Source organism: Labrus mixtus, chromosome 11 (genome assembly GCF_963584025.1).
Source record: "Labrus mixtus chromosome 11, fLabMix1.1, whole genome shotgun sequence".
Classification (NCBI taxonomy): Eukaryota; Metazoa; Chordata; class Actinopteri; order Labriformes; family Labridae; genus Labrus; species Labrus mixtus.
The window spans coordinates 17,127,815-17,146,013 of NC_083622.1; the positions used below are offsets into that span (position 1 = coordinate 17,127,815).

Sequence of the window (18,199 nt, forward strand, 5' to 3'; positions counted from 1 at the left end):
GCCGTTTTGACATAACTTTATTTCAAATCATTAACACTTACAAGCCTGGAGACTCGATGCGTCACGTTTAACGGAGGAAAGAAAGATCACACAGTGAGATATCACAGAGTCGTTATTATGAGTAAGGTTACATGAAGGTATCATCACAGGCTTTAACTGAAGTAGTAATACATTGTATATTCATCAGAATTTAGGCCCGTGGATTGCAGCCACAGTATGCATAGTCTCAAGCATGAGAAAGATCTAAGTAATACTTTTGCAGTTATAATTACGCCTGCAGTTTGATAGCATGCAGGATAAAGTGACAAAGGCCATGATCCTGAACCACAAGAGCTGTGAATAATATTTCAGTGTCTAACAGACCATAATCATAGTAAAGATAGTCGAAGGAAAGCTGCAGAGTGGAGACGGACTGCCCAAGATGAAGGGTGCCGGTATGAGTCAGGTGGAGGGCTCTATTGTGACACCATGTCATGTGTCTCATGGTCACACCATGAGTGTTGGCTGGTTGAGGTCAGACGTGAGGGTCATCACTCCACATCACCAGGCTCGCACGCTTCAATCTCCGAGACCAGCCGGTGGGGGAAGAGTTTGTACTGCAACCATGTCGGCTCTGAAAGACAAAATAAACTGTCAACAATAAATCAATCCCACCTCATGCTCCTCTCACGGCTCACAGCAGACGCAGATAGGACGAGAAGGACCCGCACAGGAGGTCATGGTTTACCGAGGTAGCAGGTTGGTGGCTGCATCTCTCCATCAGAGCAGGTGTTGGTTGCAGTGAGGCTGCACTGCTTACGAGGATGTTTGCAGTAGAATGTCACGTTTTCCCCATGAGGAACCATGGCGTCCGTAACATCAAACGGCCAGCGCTTCACTCCACCAACCACAACACGGCTCCGCTCAGCAGGGATCAGACAGCGAGCTGTGGAAACAATCAACAAGGTATGAAAGCACAGCATTAGCGTCATATAAAAACTGCTGATGCTTCTATTCATGCTTGAATCTGTATGTATAGGAATGTGTCTATGTGTGTTAGTGCAAAGTTGTATATTTGCATTCTGCAAACATTAAATGTGTCATAAGAATTTAAATTCTACATTATTTTTTAAATCTTGATTATCCTTAACATAATGCAGCTTGTGTAACAATTTCAAACCTTCCTCACCTCTGCAGTGTGGGGGCGATGCACTCCAGCTGCCGTTGGACAGGCATGTGACCTTCTGGGGTCCATCCATCAGGAAGTTCTTTTTGCATAGGTAATGGATGTCGAAGCCCACTTCATACTCAGTCTTCTGGACAGCCACCACGTAGCCCTGCTCCACTTCTCGAGGAGGCAGGCAGTACACCTCTAACAGAGAGAGGGAGAAGCAAGATGATCAATGTGTTTGTTCAGGGGATTATCTAATCAAAGAGGAGATCTAGTTAAAAAGTGTGAAACTGCAACAATGCCTCTGTTTTTTATGATGTCATCTTGTCTTTACTTTAACAAACGGCAAAGTTGGTCATAGTCCGCTTAGCAGAGGCATCCTGTAAGTTAGACTTTTTCAACTGGACTGGTTATTCGGCCTCTGGGCCAAATATCAGCACTTTGATTATCTCTGTTAAGCCTTTTGATCATTTACGAAAGAAACACTTATTTTATTACAATCTTAAGCTTTACATGCAGTTTAAGAAGATGCAATTTAGAAAAAATTAAACAGAATAAAAAAAGCTACTATATGCAACATTTTCTTTATTTTAACAACAATTGTACTTTTTTTCTTTTAAGATAAAAAAAGTGCAGTTGTTATATTTTAAATTGTAGTTCTCAAATTTAAATATCCAGCTCCTCGGTTGCTAACTCTTTTTTTTTTTCAGGTAGGGCCCTTCCTTAAAGTAATTGAATAGTTGTTGTTGTACAGGCCACGCAGTGCCAAGTTTGGCCACAAGATGGCAGAAAAGTACTATGAAACTGAGTTAGAGCTCTGATTGAAAGGCCTCTGCTTGAAGGATTTTTTTTTTATGTTCATCTTCCTCCTTTGATTCACTCTTTTGCATATCTGCACATGCACACAACAAATAAATGTACACACAGTCCTTCAGTCCATTCACTCTCGCATCAACAACCATTCATTTTTTCTGACTAAACCTTGAAAAGACTGACTGTAAAGAGGAAGACAATTTCTCACACACACTCACCCATATAACCCGTGCACACTTACCCTTACAGATGGGATGAGGATACTGCCAGGTCTGATTATCCTGGCAGTAATTTTCACTGCTCCCGACTATATCGGCCCTGCAGAGGAGAAAGAGGAGAATGATGGATGCAGGTGTTGGAGTGACATTTACATTATTGACACCTAATGAGCCTCATCTAAATAAAAGTGATGAAAAAAGGTGTCAATGGTTCCTTTTTACCACTCTGCGTGTCTTTCAGAGGGTCTAAATTTTGTGTGCACAGCTCTGGCTGACACATCCACTCAGGCTCATCTTTTCCTGTGGATGAGTCAGTGTGTAGAGGGGAGTCAATACCAGATTAGACTGTAATGACCTAGTTAGTGCAATAGAGGCATCAGCTGGGAGATCAAAATGAATTCCCTGCCATTCATCGCTCATCATCCGTCGTTTCCCAAACACCTCTCCTGTAATCAAGCCCTCCCTCCTCTTCTTCTTCACACTCCGTCCCCGTCTTCTCACTTCCTCCATTTCTACCTTATCATCATTACAGGTTTCTCACAGCCTCTTCCTACGCACTCACAACCTTAACCCCTCATTTTCTCCCCCTCTTTCTCACCCAGACAGGCAGCTGTAGCGGATGGATGTTCCAACTGTAGCGTTGCCCTGGATGCTGAAGGTGTTGGTGATTTCCTCAGGCAGAGGGCAGGTTTGAGAAGCCGTGGGTATGAGTGACTCTGAAGGGTGAAGAAGAAACAGAGGGTTAGAGACTTTATTTGTAGATCCTAACTCTCAATAAAAGTAGCAATAAGTTGAAGAAAAATATACCCTATAACTAGCAGAAAATCAGCCTTCAGTTACTATATGACATTTCTACAAGAGAGCAGATGATTGGCAGAGGTGGATAATACCTGAGTACACTCAAGTTACGTAAAAAAGATGTAGTTTGTTGTAATTCATTTGAATTCTTTAAAATAAACTTCTAAATATTTCTACATTTCCTCTCTTCTCCTCATAAAGGGGCTGCAAGTCACTGCATCACATTGAAACTTTACAGAAGTTATAACGTGTTTAAAAGTATGCACTGTTTTAGATTCCATCATTCCATCATGCTTTTATATTTCACCTGGAACATAATGGCTCAAGTAAAAAACAAATGTACATGATTTTTAGTGTCCCTGTAAATTACTTTAAGCCGTATTTAAACAGTTACTCAATTTGAAACACTTTTGAATGTAGTTGTATGATATGAGGTCATTTTAAGTGTAACACGTCCTATAAAATGAGTTTTATGTTATAATATCATTGTATGTTCTACACAAGCCACAGCAGGAGTTATTAGACACTTAAATCTGCATACAGCGACTTTATTGTCTTCACAACACCATAATACAACACTGCTTTCTGCACAGTGAATACTTGTACTCTGACAATTTGTCAGGGCACATTGCATTGTTGTATTTCTGTTTTTGGCTAAAATCGTTCTTTATCCACAACTGTCCTGTACTGCCAGCTTTTATGTGTTGTGTAAATCTCCTTGGAGAAATGCAGAAACACTACAGAGAAGTAAACACAACCCAAAATATGTTCCCCATAACCCACACAAACACAGAAAAAACATACAGGAGAAGTGTTGAACTGACGGATGTGGATGTAATTTTACAGCTACACCATTAACAAGTTAAAATGGAAGAACAAATAAGAACATGAAAAAAGGGTAGCAGCGCAGAAAATAAGATGGATGGGGGAAGGAATTTCCATTATTCTTCCTCATTTGACTTGTGTTTACCAATGTGTTTGAGGTCTGTGTTTATTTTGTGACCCACAGAGGCGTTTCACCCTATGTCTTGTTCTATTTAAGTTGAAAGAGCCCTTCTTAGCTAAGAAATCAAAGTTCCATGAGCAGGTGAAACACCTCTCCGAGCTCAGAGCTATATCTGTGATTGTATAACACAGAGCAGTGCTCGTTCCTGGACGTTTGAGTACCTCACGCTCATGGAAATATAAATATCAAGAGTGGTGCTTGGAGAGAGGCTGCAGCGACCTGAGCTCCATGAAGCGCAAGGTTTTGGAGCTGTACACCGCTTTGAGAGGCAGAGACAGCTCTAGCCTGAGGGCTGTCTTAGGTATCTAAGCGCGAGAGACGTTAATATAACAATGTAAAGTCACCTATGGGAGAGGAAGAGTTACGATTCTGTTTGGCTGCGGATGAGAGCCCGGAGCCCAGTTTCTGTTTTCACATATTGCCCTTCCTCTACCTTTTACTGCTGACACCCACACAGACTGCAGCAGCAAACTGCTGTGAAGCAGGTGCAACAGTTCATCTTTAAAAAAAAATTAGAACATGTTTAGTTGAATTTTAAATGCATTAAATACACTACAACCATAAACAGACCAAAAGATGCAAAGGTTATGGTTTTACTGTATTTGTCTCACCCAAACATTACCATGCACACAAATCTAAATTGACTAAAAAAGCCCAGAGTTGCAATGAGGTTCTCAGCTCTCATCGTACAGAGAGAGAGAGACTTTATCAGAGGCCTCAGATGGAAGAGGATGAGAGGAGAAAAAGAGAAGAGAAGAGAGCAGAGGAGAGGAGAGCAGGGAACAGAAAGAGGCCTGCAGCAGCATGAAAAAGAGAGAGCTATCTGACTCTTCTGACTGTGATCTGTCGCCCACTCACACACACGCGCACGCACGCACACATACACACACACACAACAGAAACTCTGTACCACATGTGCAATCCACCCCCTACACATCTAATGTATACAGAGAAATATCTACCTCTCCAATAAGCACACACAAACACACTCTCACTGTGTGCTCGCAGCTCCGTGTGCCACTTTAACAGTGATCTGCCGCCCACTGCCTCTCAACAGGCATGAAGCAGCTCGACTCACACTCCAACACACATGCAAAAGGAAACACAATACGAACGCTCTCACATGTTCAAAACCCACCTACCTTCTGCCTGTCTCTCAGCAGGAGGATACTCTACCAGAGAGCCGAGAACCGTATCCTTATTTCACATCTTACGAAAGATAAAAAAGCTCCAAGGCTGACACCAGGACCCAGCAGGGTTTGAGGATTCCTAAGACAGCATGTTTGCTGTAGCTGCAGGTGTGTGATTACCGCAGCAGGAATCGACCTTTAAAGCTGACTTTGTGCTGCTTTTTGTCAGAGTTGGCATGTTGTCGCATGCAATAAGCGAAACCCATCTTTCCAGATATTGAATAATGACCAGATGTGTAGAGTATGGATGGTGCATGTAACGCTCTGCAGCTGTGGAAGTAATCAAATGCATAGCAGTGAAACAAATTCTGCCTTTTTTTGGCCATTTGTTAAGATTTATCCTCGTTTGTTCCACGTTTAGTCCAAAAGAAAGTACAAATGTGTTACTGCATGATCATCTTGGCCAAAGACTGAAACTTTATTTTTTTCTTTCTTTCCATAAGGGCTGAGTTCAGCTACTTATTCGTGTCAGCTTTATTCAGGCCTTTAATACTACATTAGGTAGATCTTTAAAGCAAACCTAACAATCAATATTGTTGTTCATCTTTAAGCTTTCAATTAATTTCTAGATTTTCATTGAAACTATTTTTCAGGAGGTCATAAATAATCTTGAATACTGTATTGTATTGTATTGTATTGTATTGTATTGCTTTTTGCAGTGTTGCATAGTCTTTTCAATCTATTTGACTACTTTATTTTGTCTATGTTGAGACTACATAATCCAAACCATTAACGAAATATCAAAAGATCTGATGTCATTCATGTGTATGATGTATGCATATACAGTATGTACATACAGTCAGCCCCTGTCATAAGTGCACAGGTATCAATATGATTTAAAGCACAATCACATGTGTGCTGAGCTTCCTCTCCTCGTTAAACTTATTAAGGGTTCATCAGTAAAGTCTTCAACAGATAGCATGAACAACTGAAGCTCTAGTTGCTATGGTGATGAAGAGCAGCCCCAGTTGTGCAATATCTCAGCGGACACAATCACAGAGGGGGCTTCATTCCTGAAACTCTCTTTCTTTCTCCCAGTCTGTCTGTCTGTCTGTCTGTCTGTCTGTCTGAAATGATCTAAACTCTTGACTTCATCTGTAACCGGAATACAAACTGAACACATCACGATTACCTGAAGCATTTGGTGAGAAAGGAGATATTTAATAAACGTAAAAGTATTATTCTTCCAGATGTTCGTTCCCTGTTCTTAAAGAGCCTGATATCAAGTGAGAAAGATGCCAGAAGACACATTTCTGTTGAACTTAAACACACCTGTGCAGACGGGCACATCCCCGCTCCACTGTCGGTCACCTTGACAACGTCTCATAGTGGCATCCAAGCCGTTTGGGAGTTTGAATCCCGGCTTGCAGCGCACTTCAAGGAGAGCATCGAAGGAGCTTGTGGGATGGAGGAGGCGAGCTTCTGAGTTTTCACTGGGGGGCAGAGGCCAGGGACAAGTCCGACCTGAGGAGGAAAAAAAAACTCAATAGAAGGCAAAGGAAAAAAGGAACAAACAGTACTCAGAAGGTGCTGGATTGTTCTGTATGCAAAACAAATCAAACCGTTAAACCAAACACTCTTAAAAAATGGCACTAATGAGGTTGTATAATCACACTGGATCCAAGCAGTGCCCCATTTAACAATGCATAATAAAAAGCCGGTTTTCTGCAGATTTTCAGCCCAGATGTTATACATGAACAAGGCTTTTATTTTGTTTTCAAGGGAAAACACAAAATGTTGTATGTTGGCACAGCTGCTCAACACATACACACACACACACACACACACACACACACACACACACACACACACACACACACACACAAACACCTCTAATAGCTGAGCCCCCAAAGTTGTTCACAGTCAGGGCACACAGGCACACAAATAGTTACCTGGAACCACACAGCTGAGACCACACTGGCCGTCACACAGGCACTGCCTCTTGTTTCCACAGTCTCTGTCAGTCTTGCAGGGCCGGGGACACGCCTTCCTCTTCTCATCTACCAGGAGTCTGGGTGCACAAGATCCTGTGGTGACACCTAACACACACAATCACACCATCACTGTAATTGTCCCTTTTGTTTGTCTCTGCTCCTTTTACAGACCCTCGTAAAAGTAGCAAACTGGAAGGGCTGTAATTGAGATTTTCTGTTTGAAGGAAAGTAAATTCACTGTGGGTGGCTGGGTAAACATTTGCCACCCAGGTTGCCAGATGAGCAATACATACAGTAGATTGCAGGATAAATGACTGTTTGCCATTCATCTATCAAACATGTTGAGGAGATAATAGTCAAAAATACCAGTATGGAATGAGGAGGATGTATAGAGGTTGCATAGAGTCAAGCTCAAAGTACACATAATTTATATTGTTGTCGGAGTCAATCAAAAAGTGGGGAAGTTGTTCTATTAAAAAAAGTTGGAGATAGTGCTGGTCTGTTTACACGGTGTCTCCTCTTGTCTCTCATTTCGTCTCTCTCTTGCATGCCCAGCCCCAGTAACAGGAGTGACTCTAAATACAGAATCAGTCTATATGAGTATAATCTAGAATCTAGTGTACCCCTCCTCATTCCACTCAATCCCCAACATCCATCACACACTATAAAACCTGAAACCAGCACTTATTCCATTGCACACGAGCAGAGACACACCCTCAATGTCCAGAACATTTGAGGGGGAGAGGAGGGAGAGGAAGAGGGCGAGTCAGACAGGGTTCCCAATTTTTCATCTCTGAATGAAAACATGTGTGCTACTGTATCCACTCTGCCCACAGCACATGTGCCGGGCTAATGCACACATGATCATGCCAGAAGAGCAGCGAGACATGGTGTACGGTACATACATGTAGCAGCAAGTATTATGGATGAGTAGGAAATTAAATTTAAAGGTGTAAAAAGTCAATCAGGATTGAGCACAGTTACTGCATCCACAAAACAAATGTACCTTGTACCAATAACTGTGTGCAAACAAATTTCTCATGCATGGTATTAGCAATGCAGACAGGCATTCTTTCTATAATTTAGCACTATTTTTTAATCAGTCTATGTTAATCAGCAATCTTCCAAATGCATATATTGCAAAGTCCCAGCGTTAGTTGACCAACTGCATTTGACATAACTGAAAGTAACAAACTAAATATGCAAACTGATAAATTGCAAAGTTACAAGATTTAAATGCATCATCATCTTCATACTGACACACAATTTATAGACCAACAACCACTGCAGGAGAAAGTCCAGGTAAGTTAAAGTCATTTCTTCATTTCCCCCAGTATTTAGTGATAGTCTAGCTGTGTTTATCACGTAAACAGGGTTCAGTGATCTCTCAGGTGTGAGTGATGAATGGAGTCAGAGGTCTTACCTGGAGTCTGCAGGGACACCAATCCAGCCAGAGCCCACAGGGACAGCAACAGCAGCAGTGCACAGTCCATCCTTACAGCCAGGCCTCAGACGATATGAGGGAGGCACCCGCAGACACAGCACTTTTAAAGAAGGGGGGAACAAAGGGTGGGAAGAGGGGGAGGAAGGGAAGGGGGAGGTAGGGGGACAGAGAAAGAGGGGGGAGAGAGAGGGCACAGCTCTGGAACATCTGGTTCGCGTTGAGGAAGAGAGAGTTGACAAAAATTCCACTCTGAGGGACCTTTCACCCATTTCTGTTGAGACAGCAGATAAAGAGGGTGACACGGCTGTTGTCCCCTCACAAAATAAACAAATAGAAGTAAACAAACAGGAACAGAGGACATTTATGGACTTTACCTGAAGCTATGTGGAACATTTACTCTGCTTTACATTCAGTCCTGCAACCCTGTGTGACTTCAATGATTTGTTACATAGGCCGTAATGCCTGCTTTATTTGCATTTATACCCTCTACAAATGTACATATTCTAATTAAGACAAATACATCTCATTTGTGAGCATTTTGTTGTTGTAAATAAAGGGTGTTTTCATTTGGAAATCTCCAGAAATATTCTAGGACAGATGAATTGCCTCTGTTGGGTAAGAATACACACTTGTATTGCGTCTCCTGTTAAAGTTTTAAAGAATTTAAAAACAAGTAGTCTTGGGAAATTGCACTCTTTAATTTAGCCCTGTTTTCAGACTTGAAAAATGTAAATCCAATAGTTTGTAGTCTAGCCTCTGTCTTGCCTATTCTCCAAATAAAACCTGGGAGTTCATTCAAGGTGCAAGCACACAAGTTTAATACCAGTACTTAGAAATACTGAAAGAGTATAAATGAGATCAACTACCCAAGAAAAGAGAAGAAGTCGTGAATGAGAACAATCTTTTATTGGTGTTTTTGGAAAAATCTCGACTACATCCAAATAACCAGCACCAAGTGTGCTGGGCACCAAGGACACCATTGATGCAGCAGGGCAGTTGTAGTTCAATAAAAGATTTACCAACCACATCTGTGAGGAAATTAGACTAAATCCTGTTGGAGGAGCAAACAATCACTGATTGAGGTGGTAAAGGCGGAAATCAACCAACAAGGAGCAAACATTGATGGTGTGCATAGTCCGTACACCGCTGGGGGAACAGAGGAGGTCATCGTGAAAGGTAAAGTAAGTCTGCACGGACATCATGTTCGAGTAATTGAGCTGTGCTCATCCATGTTAAGAGAAACCAAAGTGGCAGCAGGATCCTTTGCAGGTATGAGTAATGTTTGGAGGTGTGAGACAGGATGCAGACAGAGAGGGTGGTTTCCATGTGAATAGTCTTTCTGAGGAACACTGAAGATGCTTCAAGGTGCAACAGATCATGTTCATCCAAAGAAAGAAAATCATTCCATAATATAGAACAGCGACAACAAGAGGGATAATCATTATAATCATAACAATAATAATAGCAGTAATGGTCATAAAGGGGATTAAAACACACTCTATTACTAGTCATCCCTCCCCCAGGAACATAACATAGTGTACCTGTGTAGGTGTGGTGGGGACACAGAGAGGTTTCCAGATACAGTTAAAGTAATAACAGGAGTAAACAGTAAAGGAAGGAGCAGTATTGAAAAAAAAGCACTAAATAGCAACGATCTTTGTGGATCAACAATAGGAAATTTTGGCTTTTATTTCTCCCAGAAATCTGAGAAATTAACACCATTCCACTCAATGGTTTCTCAACCAATCTCCTGGAATACATCAAATACACAAATATCATAGGCTTTTTCAATATAAACAACATTGTCTCCCTCCGTAATAACGCTGATTAAAGTGTGTTCATAAAGTACAGTAAAGTAAGGACGCGAGTTTAGCTGGGGAGATGATAACGATTTCAGAATACAACACTGAGATCTGTGCTACTCTGTGCACCGTGGAGGTACAAGAGAGACACGGGGACAAACTGTAAGAGGAAAAGTTTGCACATGGCTCTGAGGGGATTGGCTGCAAGTGAGAGCAGACAGAAATAGAAACAGAGAGAAAGAGAAATATCCCAATGAGTCAAAGAGACGGTGAAGAGGAACAGGGTTACCTGGGGGGCATCACAAAAGCAGGTTTTCACCTGCTTAGGTAAAATACCAAACACCAGATTAAAAACCCTCATCTGGGATAGAAAAGAGATAAGAGTCAAAAATACCAGTATGGAATGAGGAGGATGTACCAATTGCATAGAGTCAAGCTCAAAGTACACATAATTTATATTGTTGTAGGAGTCAATCAAAAAGTGGGGAAGTTGTTCAATTAAAAAAAGTGTTAGAGATAGTGCTGGTCTGTTTACACGGTGTCTCCTCTTGTCTCTCATTTCGTCTCTCTCTTGCATGCCCAACCCCAGTGACAGAAACATAGCAGGAAAATAAGTGCTTGAGTAAAATCCACAAAAATGTATAACTATACGATTATAAGATCATTTTTGCTCTCTATATTACAATTGTTACATGCGTCCTCGCCCCTGCTGCTGCGTCCCGACTGTAATAATAAGTCGAAAAGATACCCATCAATGACTGACACCTGTTAAACATCTCAGAACTCACCTAGAATAAAAAGAGATTTACCATAGCTTTCCTCCTTGTCCCCCCGTCATGTAGAAAATATACAAAATTATTGTCCAAATTTGCTCTCCCTCTAATTTTAAAGTATTATAAAAATATACAATTCTCCAATAACAAAACTCTTAAAAGTCACATCTCTCATCTGTTAAATTATTCTTTCTGTCCATCGCTTTTGAGAGCTGACACCTCAACAAAACAAGACACCTGAGCTTCAATACACAAACCTTCTCCTTGTCTTATACATTCATCATCAGAATCATCAGCTTCTTTAACATCATCACCATTTTCTTATTATGTCCATCATGCCAACCCCAATAATTTCAAGTCTTTCAATGAATCCAGCTTTAAATTCTTCCTCTTCCTGATATTTGCTCCCACACTGTCATCACTGGTCGGCGAGTCGGTTTTCATATTTGCTAAGGATGTTGCGACAGCGGCCGAGTTCCTTTCGGATCTCTGCTACTTCCTGTCGAAGGGCGGCGTTCTCTCTCTCCAGGTATGCAGCACGCACTGTGATTTGGTTCTCCTTAAGACGGCGAGCGTCTCGGGAACGCTTCGCTGCCTCATTGTTTTTGTATCTTCTGGTCCAGTACTTCTCATCCTGAGAGAGGACACACAGAAACAGTGCACATTGAATACATGTGATCGTTTTTTTTTTATTTTTAGAACACTTCAATAAAGAAAAATCAATGACTGGTCAGACTAGATTCTTAAGATGTGTGCAGTTCTCTTTTACTACGTTTCCTGTTGTTGGTAATGTGTAATGTGGGTGTTTGGCCATGAATCAGCGTGGGACACCTTTGTTTCAGACGCTTTATCCTTCAGGTTTGGACAGAACTGAGTATTTGTCTGAGAGAAAATAAAGTATGCAAACATCGTCCAGTTCCAACAGCCTACAACTGGAGAACTAACACTCATCTTAAAATGCTCAGTATCGTCTACCGCGGAACATTTTGTGCTCTTTCATTTGTTGGCAATTAAACAAAGCCCCCATTTTAGCCCCCCAGCCTGTAGATTTACAATTATATGTACTTCTCCCAAACTCACTCACCATATATTTCCAGCCTTTTCTTCATGTATATATATATATTTAAATATTACATTTTTTACAAATTAAACCCATTCATATTTGTGTATATTAGTAATTTGTCTTAGATTTAAAGCTATATAAACTTGAGTACTGAGAGAGAATTTATTTTGGAGTAATTGTTAAAGTCAATAACATGACAAAGTGTGTATGGTTCCAGCTTCTCATGTGTATGTCCCATTATGCTCTTTAATCATGACCTTGAATTCCTTACAGGTTAACCACTTCTCCTAAGAATGTTTGCACTTCAGGGAGCACTCACCTTCATGTTATCTGGCACATGGATCTTGCGGGCCTTCTTGATCATTGGCTGTGGCTTGAGCTCCTCTTCACTGAACGAGTGCCTCCTGGGGTCGTAGTTCGGCTGGCCGGGGGAGTTGGACATGTCTGAGGTATCCATGTCAAACATTCCACCGCCATCAGGCCCGCTGTCCGTGGGCGTCAGCAGAGGTGGACAAGAGGACGAAGAGGAGGAGCAGGGTGACTCACAGGAGTCGTTCATACTCGTCTGACTCCCTGAAAAACAAATAAAAAACAGTTTGTTTTAAATACTTTTTATTTATCCACATTTTTCCTGGAATAGATATTGCATTAAAAATCAGTTAGAGTAGCTAATGACAGCAGCCAGATAAGACAACAAACACATGTAGTCATACACCATGATGGCCACCAGATGGCGGCAGAGAGCTACTTTCTTGGTGTTGAAAAACAAACAACATTCTTCTGCTGTACACTGACTCAACAGAACTGAGGACTTTTTTCATCAGCCTTCATGGAGACTAAAACCTACAGTTTTTTAGGGGCAGTTTAATATTGGAGAAATTCTAAGAACCCCCTGTAACAGAACACGAAAAAAGACACCATTACATTAAATGATTCATTTCTATCAGATGAATACACATCAGGAAACAGACTGAGATTATGGAGCATTACGATGTTAAAAGTAAGAAAAACTTGTCAATTAAAATCTAGAAGTGAAAATGTTCTGTAACTTTGTATTCCTCCCCCTTGCAACTAGTTTCTTTAAGTGGGGCCAGTATAGGGCTTTACCTCTCCCCACCCCCTCTAAGGTCTAACACACCTCACTCAACTGACCGTCCTTCTCTGAACGTCCACACAAACTGTTCCTATATTTTAAAAGAATCTCAACAGTTCAATAAAAAGCTGTTGTTATTAAAGTGGTCAAATAAATGACATGTCAATAGGAGGACTTAAAACTTAGACTATATCAACATTTTAGACTCATGTTAAGCAAACCTTAACCAAATGTCAAACTCCATTTGGCAAGGGTAACTGTCCAGACAATCACATCACTTATGACAAACACACAGAGCTTGAATTGGGGAAAGAAGGATGCATAACAGGATAGCAACAGCACTGCAAATGATTAAAATTATGGCAATGGAGTTGCGTCAACACAATCCAAACACAACTCTACCAAGCTGGTAATTAATGGAGATTTACTGGGTGTAAAAAACGATCTGAGTACAGCAACTTGTTAAAATGGCCAATAAGTAGACATTGTATATTTAGAAGAAAGGGGTAAGAGATTTATGTGTAAAACCAAATCTATCCCCTTGGTCTATGATATGTGCAGCCAGCTGTTAAACATGTTATCTGAGGATCTGAACTCCATGAGAAGCTATGACATGAGTAATGGCTGTACAAGGTGTACCCTCAGGTGTTAAGTGTACCCTCATGATGTTCCCATCTTTCACCAATTCAAGAGTTCTGTTAGTACACAATACATAATACACAATTAGCATGACTTAACATCACTGACTCTTTGTGTGTGGTACTGTATTAAACCAAAAGCAGATAACGCTAGACAAATACTTATTTTTGGAGGTGAACTGAAGTTTTCTGCAGCTAAAGCCTGACAGCAGGAAATATTCAATGCAACCACCTGGTGTTGTGTTTTTGTTTTTTTTGGAAATCCTACAAACTCCCAGCCCTCCTGTGGTGCATTGTTGCCTCTCCCTGTTTTTTTTTCCACTTACAAAGTTAGTATGGTGCACTTTTGTCCACTTGAGAGAACAGAAGGCTTTTACTTTCCACAAGAACGGTCCTATATGTGACTGAACTCATTTGAGGACTGGTAGGACTGCATTCCACAAAGGCCTGAATCTGTTGTTTAGGTAAACAGTAGCCCTGCTCCTTCTTTGGTACCTAATTTAAGCATTTGTTGTCATGTGTTGCTCCATACAATATTCATGGAGCAGCTGTTGGCTGGGAAACTTTATGACTTTGTTGATTTGAATAAAGCTTCTCTCGTTTCAGACATTGGGGAGAGTTGGTGGGAATAGTTCAGTCAGCTTCAGCAGTCTTTATTATAATATTTGATGTTTTTTTAAATAATAATCTTTAAGACTTTTCATAAAATACTTTAAGTGGATTGTAATTCAAAAGCATAGGACAATATGATACATTAAAAAGAGTCATCAGATTGTAAAAGCATTAATTTTTTCACTGAAGGGCGAGAGGAGTTACATTCTCATGTTAATCTAACATTCAGTTTAAATTTCATTGTGAATAGCAGTAAACTAAATGTCATTCATTGTCGATTAAAGGCTCCATTTGAAGTCTGGCATCTTAGGGAAACTCTTCCTGTTGATCAGTCTGTCCCTTCCCTCTGTTGGCTCCTCCTCCATGTCTGCTTGCCCTGCCTCTAGTTCTCTCACTCCAGTACCCTCAGCCTCTGCACGTGTACTGACGCGTACACATGGCTGTGGCGTGTGAAGTGGGAAGAGATTTAAAGACACGCAACCGCAAACACTCCACACACTTCTCCCTCGCCCTCTTAGTACTGTTTTGACCCTGCTGCATATTAATAATTGGCTGGGGCTGAATGCTGATTGTGTTGTACTCAGCAGTACACACAGCACATGCCAGAATCAACCAAACCCTCCTTGTCATTGCTGAGAGGTTGACTCATCAAAACACTCGAAGACCTCTTTCTTTTACTACACCTCTTTCTCTGAAATCCTTCATCATTCTTTGTCTGTTTTCTCCACTTTACTCACCCAGGAACTTTAACCCTGAACAAATGCTATGAAGTGAAAAGAAACGTATATCAGTCATTGTCAAGAAGCCATTCCTAATCTGTGTTCTCTCTTTTAAGTTGACTTTGCAATGAAAGAAAATGTGACTGTATCTCCTGCCTTCAGTCCCCCCCCCCCCCCCTACGGGACAGAAAAATGCTTGGTCACTATGGGATTTGCTATAAACTCAAAGGAGAGTTTAAAGTGCTGACATTATAAAGCACACCGAATAACCTTGATGGCACCAAGACCACTAATGTATTGTGGGGTGTACTTGTCTCATATCAGCTTCTGGGGACAATTTGTCTCTTCTAACTTGTCAACTCTGCAAAGTTTGCACAACCCTCTTTCTTGATATTGCTGTTTTGAGCTGATATGGATGAACCTTGAAGAATAAACTGTCCTTGTACATTTTTTAAGCCCTCTTGTTCATCTGTAAATCTATCTGGGAACTAATGTTTCATTAAAGTGTTTGTTATTGATATGTACTTCCCTGTTTCTCGGTTTACACAGGGCACTGATTGTTCTTTTTCACTGTGCTTTAACACCATTGTGAGGACAGCTAAATATGTGCATATTATAATATATATCTTGTTGTATTGTATCGTTTTGTATTTCACTAAAGTACATTGTATCATATCATGACATTGTATGACACCATATTTTATCATATGGTAGCGTGTCACATCATTTTGTATTGTTTTGTATTACATTGTTTGTTATCTTAGCCAGTTGTAACAAATCCTATTATGTTAAAACTCACCATGAAGACAGTCGTTTCCCCCTGTGAGGTTCTGCGGCTGAGCTACCTCCAAGCCAATAAGCGACGGCGAAGAAGAGGACGAGGGTGACGAAGATGTGGAGCAAGGTGGGGAGGAAGGCGGTAGGCACTGGGAGCTCTGGTTAGGTACAGCTGACTGGGAGCTCTGTGAGGGGATCTGGGCTGAACTGGAACTGTTGTTGTTATGCATGCTGCCCATTCCATTTTCTGTCAGAAACTCCTCCAAGTCCATGTACTGAAGCTGGAAGAGCCCCCCATCTGCAGGCAGGGTGCGATCCCACAAGAGAGGCCCCAAGAACTGGTTGAAACTTCCTCCATTTCCTCCTCCACAGCCATTACTGCTGTTACTGTTGCCAACTCCACTGCCATTCCTCATGGAGCACACTCCCAAAGAGTCCTCATCAAGGTCCAATCTGTCTTTATCTGTAAGAAACAGAAGAGTACAGTCACAATTTGTACAGAATAAAAATTAAGAATGTTAACTGTGAGTGTATGTTCTATCACCAATCAATGGATGCTAATATGAACTCTCCTTTTGTTGGCATAGTTAAGTGGCTTGGCAGGTGTATCTATACATAGCACTTTTCTTAAATGTCTGTTTATGTCTAAATTTGCACAAATTGACCAGATGGTAGCTGGAATGCAAAACTCCCAAATTAATCTGACAATAGCTGCAGGTACATTTTGGCACAGCAAGCACCACCAAAGAAAAAGCTGCATAACATTTCAGATCAACCAACACACTCATTGTAATCTGGATCCTAACTGAAGTCACAGCAGGGATTATAATCCAGGTGAATACTGAGTCAGGTCACATGAGCGTCATCGTGATAATGTGTGATGGAGCATCAGACTTCAGTGGCATATTTTGTACCATAAAATATGAAAAAAGAATGTGTTAAAAAAGAATGTTGAATCACATTAACAGCAACAGTGGTTGGAATAGACAGTTATGACTTGTTCATGATCTGTCATTGAAGACGAACTGTATCAGGAGCAAAAACAACACTGTGACAACATGAAGTCACAATAAGTGAGAGTATTACCTTTTGAATCCAATGGACTCTTTAAACGCTGGTCTCCCTTCATGGGATGCTGCAGGAGGGACTTTAGTCCTGTCATGGAGTTCAGATGGCCCCCTGTGAGGGATCCTGCAGGCTGAGTACAACTTCCAAACTGTGGGCTTGCGCCAGCTGGGAGGTCGGGGGTCGGAACCTGGGAGAGCTGCCTGGACATCCTTGACCAGACGGGGTCGCAGAGAGACACCTGGGGCACTTGAAGAGGCGTGGTAAACTGACCCGAGTACCTACCAATAGGACTAGTTGGCTTGATGTCTGTGCGTGAGTATGCACGAGGGCAGGAGGGAGGGGGTACAGAGAGAGGGAGAGAGAGAGAGAGAGATATAGTTTTGAGAAGTGTCCATGCAGAAAAAATAAACCATTGTAATAAACTTCGAAGTATTAATGGCGCAGATGAATTACACTTAAGTTAGAAAACAAACGAAACTTTACCTTTTACTTGTCGTTAAGAGTTCCTTATTTCCTTGCAAAAATATTTCCATCGAAATATTCCATTGCAGTTGAATGCTGTTAAAACTGTTCAAGAGGGCTAGCTGTGATTCTCAAAAGGATCCGTGTAGGAGGGACAGTCAGACCATCTGAGTAAGAGTACTGTCCTTAATAAAAATGCAAACTGCGTGAAAATCCGCAAACAACCCACAGACCGGAGAATTATGATAAAAACTTGAAGAGTGATATCCCGAGTTATTCGTCCGGCACTGAAAAAGAAGAGCCCAAAATACTTGCAAAGCAAAACCTCCGTCAAAACAAAACAACTGATGAGAAACTGTGTATAAAAAACACGCAGCGTCAGGGCAGTGGCTGTGTTGGTCAGATGACAAGTTGCATTGGTGTTTCTCTCCTGTGCTGTCGCGCTCTGCTGTCCGTCGTAGAGGGAGGAGGGGTTTGTTTCCTCTTTCTCTGTCTGTACTTTTTTTTGCATCCGGTGGATTCAGTCACGGGCGCACGGGTTTTCGGTCTGTGTTTGGGCCGCGCGAGGTACACGTCCGACTGTCCTCTCTCTCTTTCTCTCAGCTGGAACGGACACGGGCAGTTCACGTGACGTCACAC

General features: G+C 41.4%; 2 protein-coding genes across 2 annotated transcripts; both read right to left on the reverse strand.

Annotated features, from left to right (window-relative positions):
• ntd5 (ntl-dependent gene 5) lies at window positions 1-8,680 on the reverse strand. The gene is made up of 8 exons (XM_061050342.1): window positions 8,533-8,680; window positions 7,068-7,214; window positions 6,448-6,639; window positions 2,780-2,897; window positions 2,205-2,281; window positions 1,169-1,351; window positions 728-925; window positions 1-613 (listed from the first exon to the last, which is right to left on the reverse strand). The coding sequence occupies exons 1-8, from the start codon at window positions 8,600-8,602 to the stop codon at window positions 531-533; spliced, it is 1,068 nt and encodes a 355-aa protein (XP_060906325.1). The 5' UTR covers window positions 8,603-8,680; the 3' UTR covers window positions 1-530.
• A 764-nt stretch (window positions 8,681-9,444) lies between these two features.
• Window positions 9,445-18,174, reverse strand: dbpb (D site albumin promoter binding protein b). The gene is made up of 5 exons (XM_061050347.1): window positions 17,582-18,174; window positions 17,117-17,404; window positions 16,053-16,493; window positions 12,511-12,764; window positions 9,445-11,762 (listed from the first exon to the last, which is right to left on the reverse strand). Exons 2-5 carry the CDS (start codon window positions 17,304-17,306, stop codon window positions 11,547-11,549), a joined length of 1,101 nt encoding a protein of 366 aa, XP_060906330.1. The 5' UTR covers window positions 17,307-17,404; window positions 17,582-18,174; the 3' UTR covers window positions 9,445-11,546.
• Window positions 18,175-18,199: the final 25 nt, after the last annotated feature.

Coding starts and splice junctions, on each gene's coding strand:
- ntd5 (XM_061050342.1), bottom strand. CDS start 8,602: ATGGACTGTGCACTGCTGCTGTTGCTGTCCCTGTGGGCTCTGGCTGGA. Junction 2,898..6,447: donor GGATGTGCCCGTCTGCACAG/GTGTGTTTAAGT, acceptor TTCACCCTTCAG/AGTCACTCATACCCACGGCT. Junction 614..727: donor GCCACCAACCTGCTACCTCG/GTAAACCATGAC, acceptor TTTGTCTTTCAG/AGCCGACATGGTTGCAGTAC.
- dbpb (XM_061050347.1), bottom strand. CDS start 17,306: ATGTCCAGGCAGCTCTCCCAGGTTCCGACCCCCGACCTCCCAGCTGGC. Junction 16,494..17,116: donor GAGTCCATTGGATTCAAAAG/GTAATACTCTCA, acceptor TGTTTCTTACAG/ATAAAGACAGATTGGACCTT. Junction 11,763..12,510: donor ATGTGCCAGATAACATGAAG/GTGAGTGCTCCC, acceptor GTCCTCTCTCAG/GATGAGAAGTACTGGACCAG.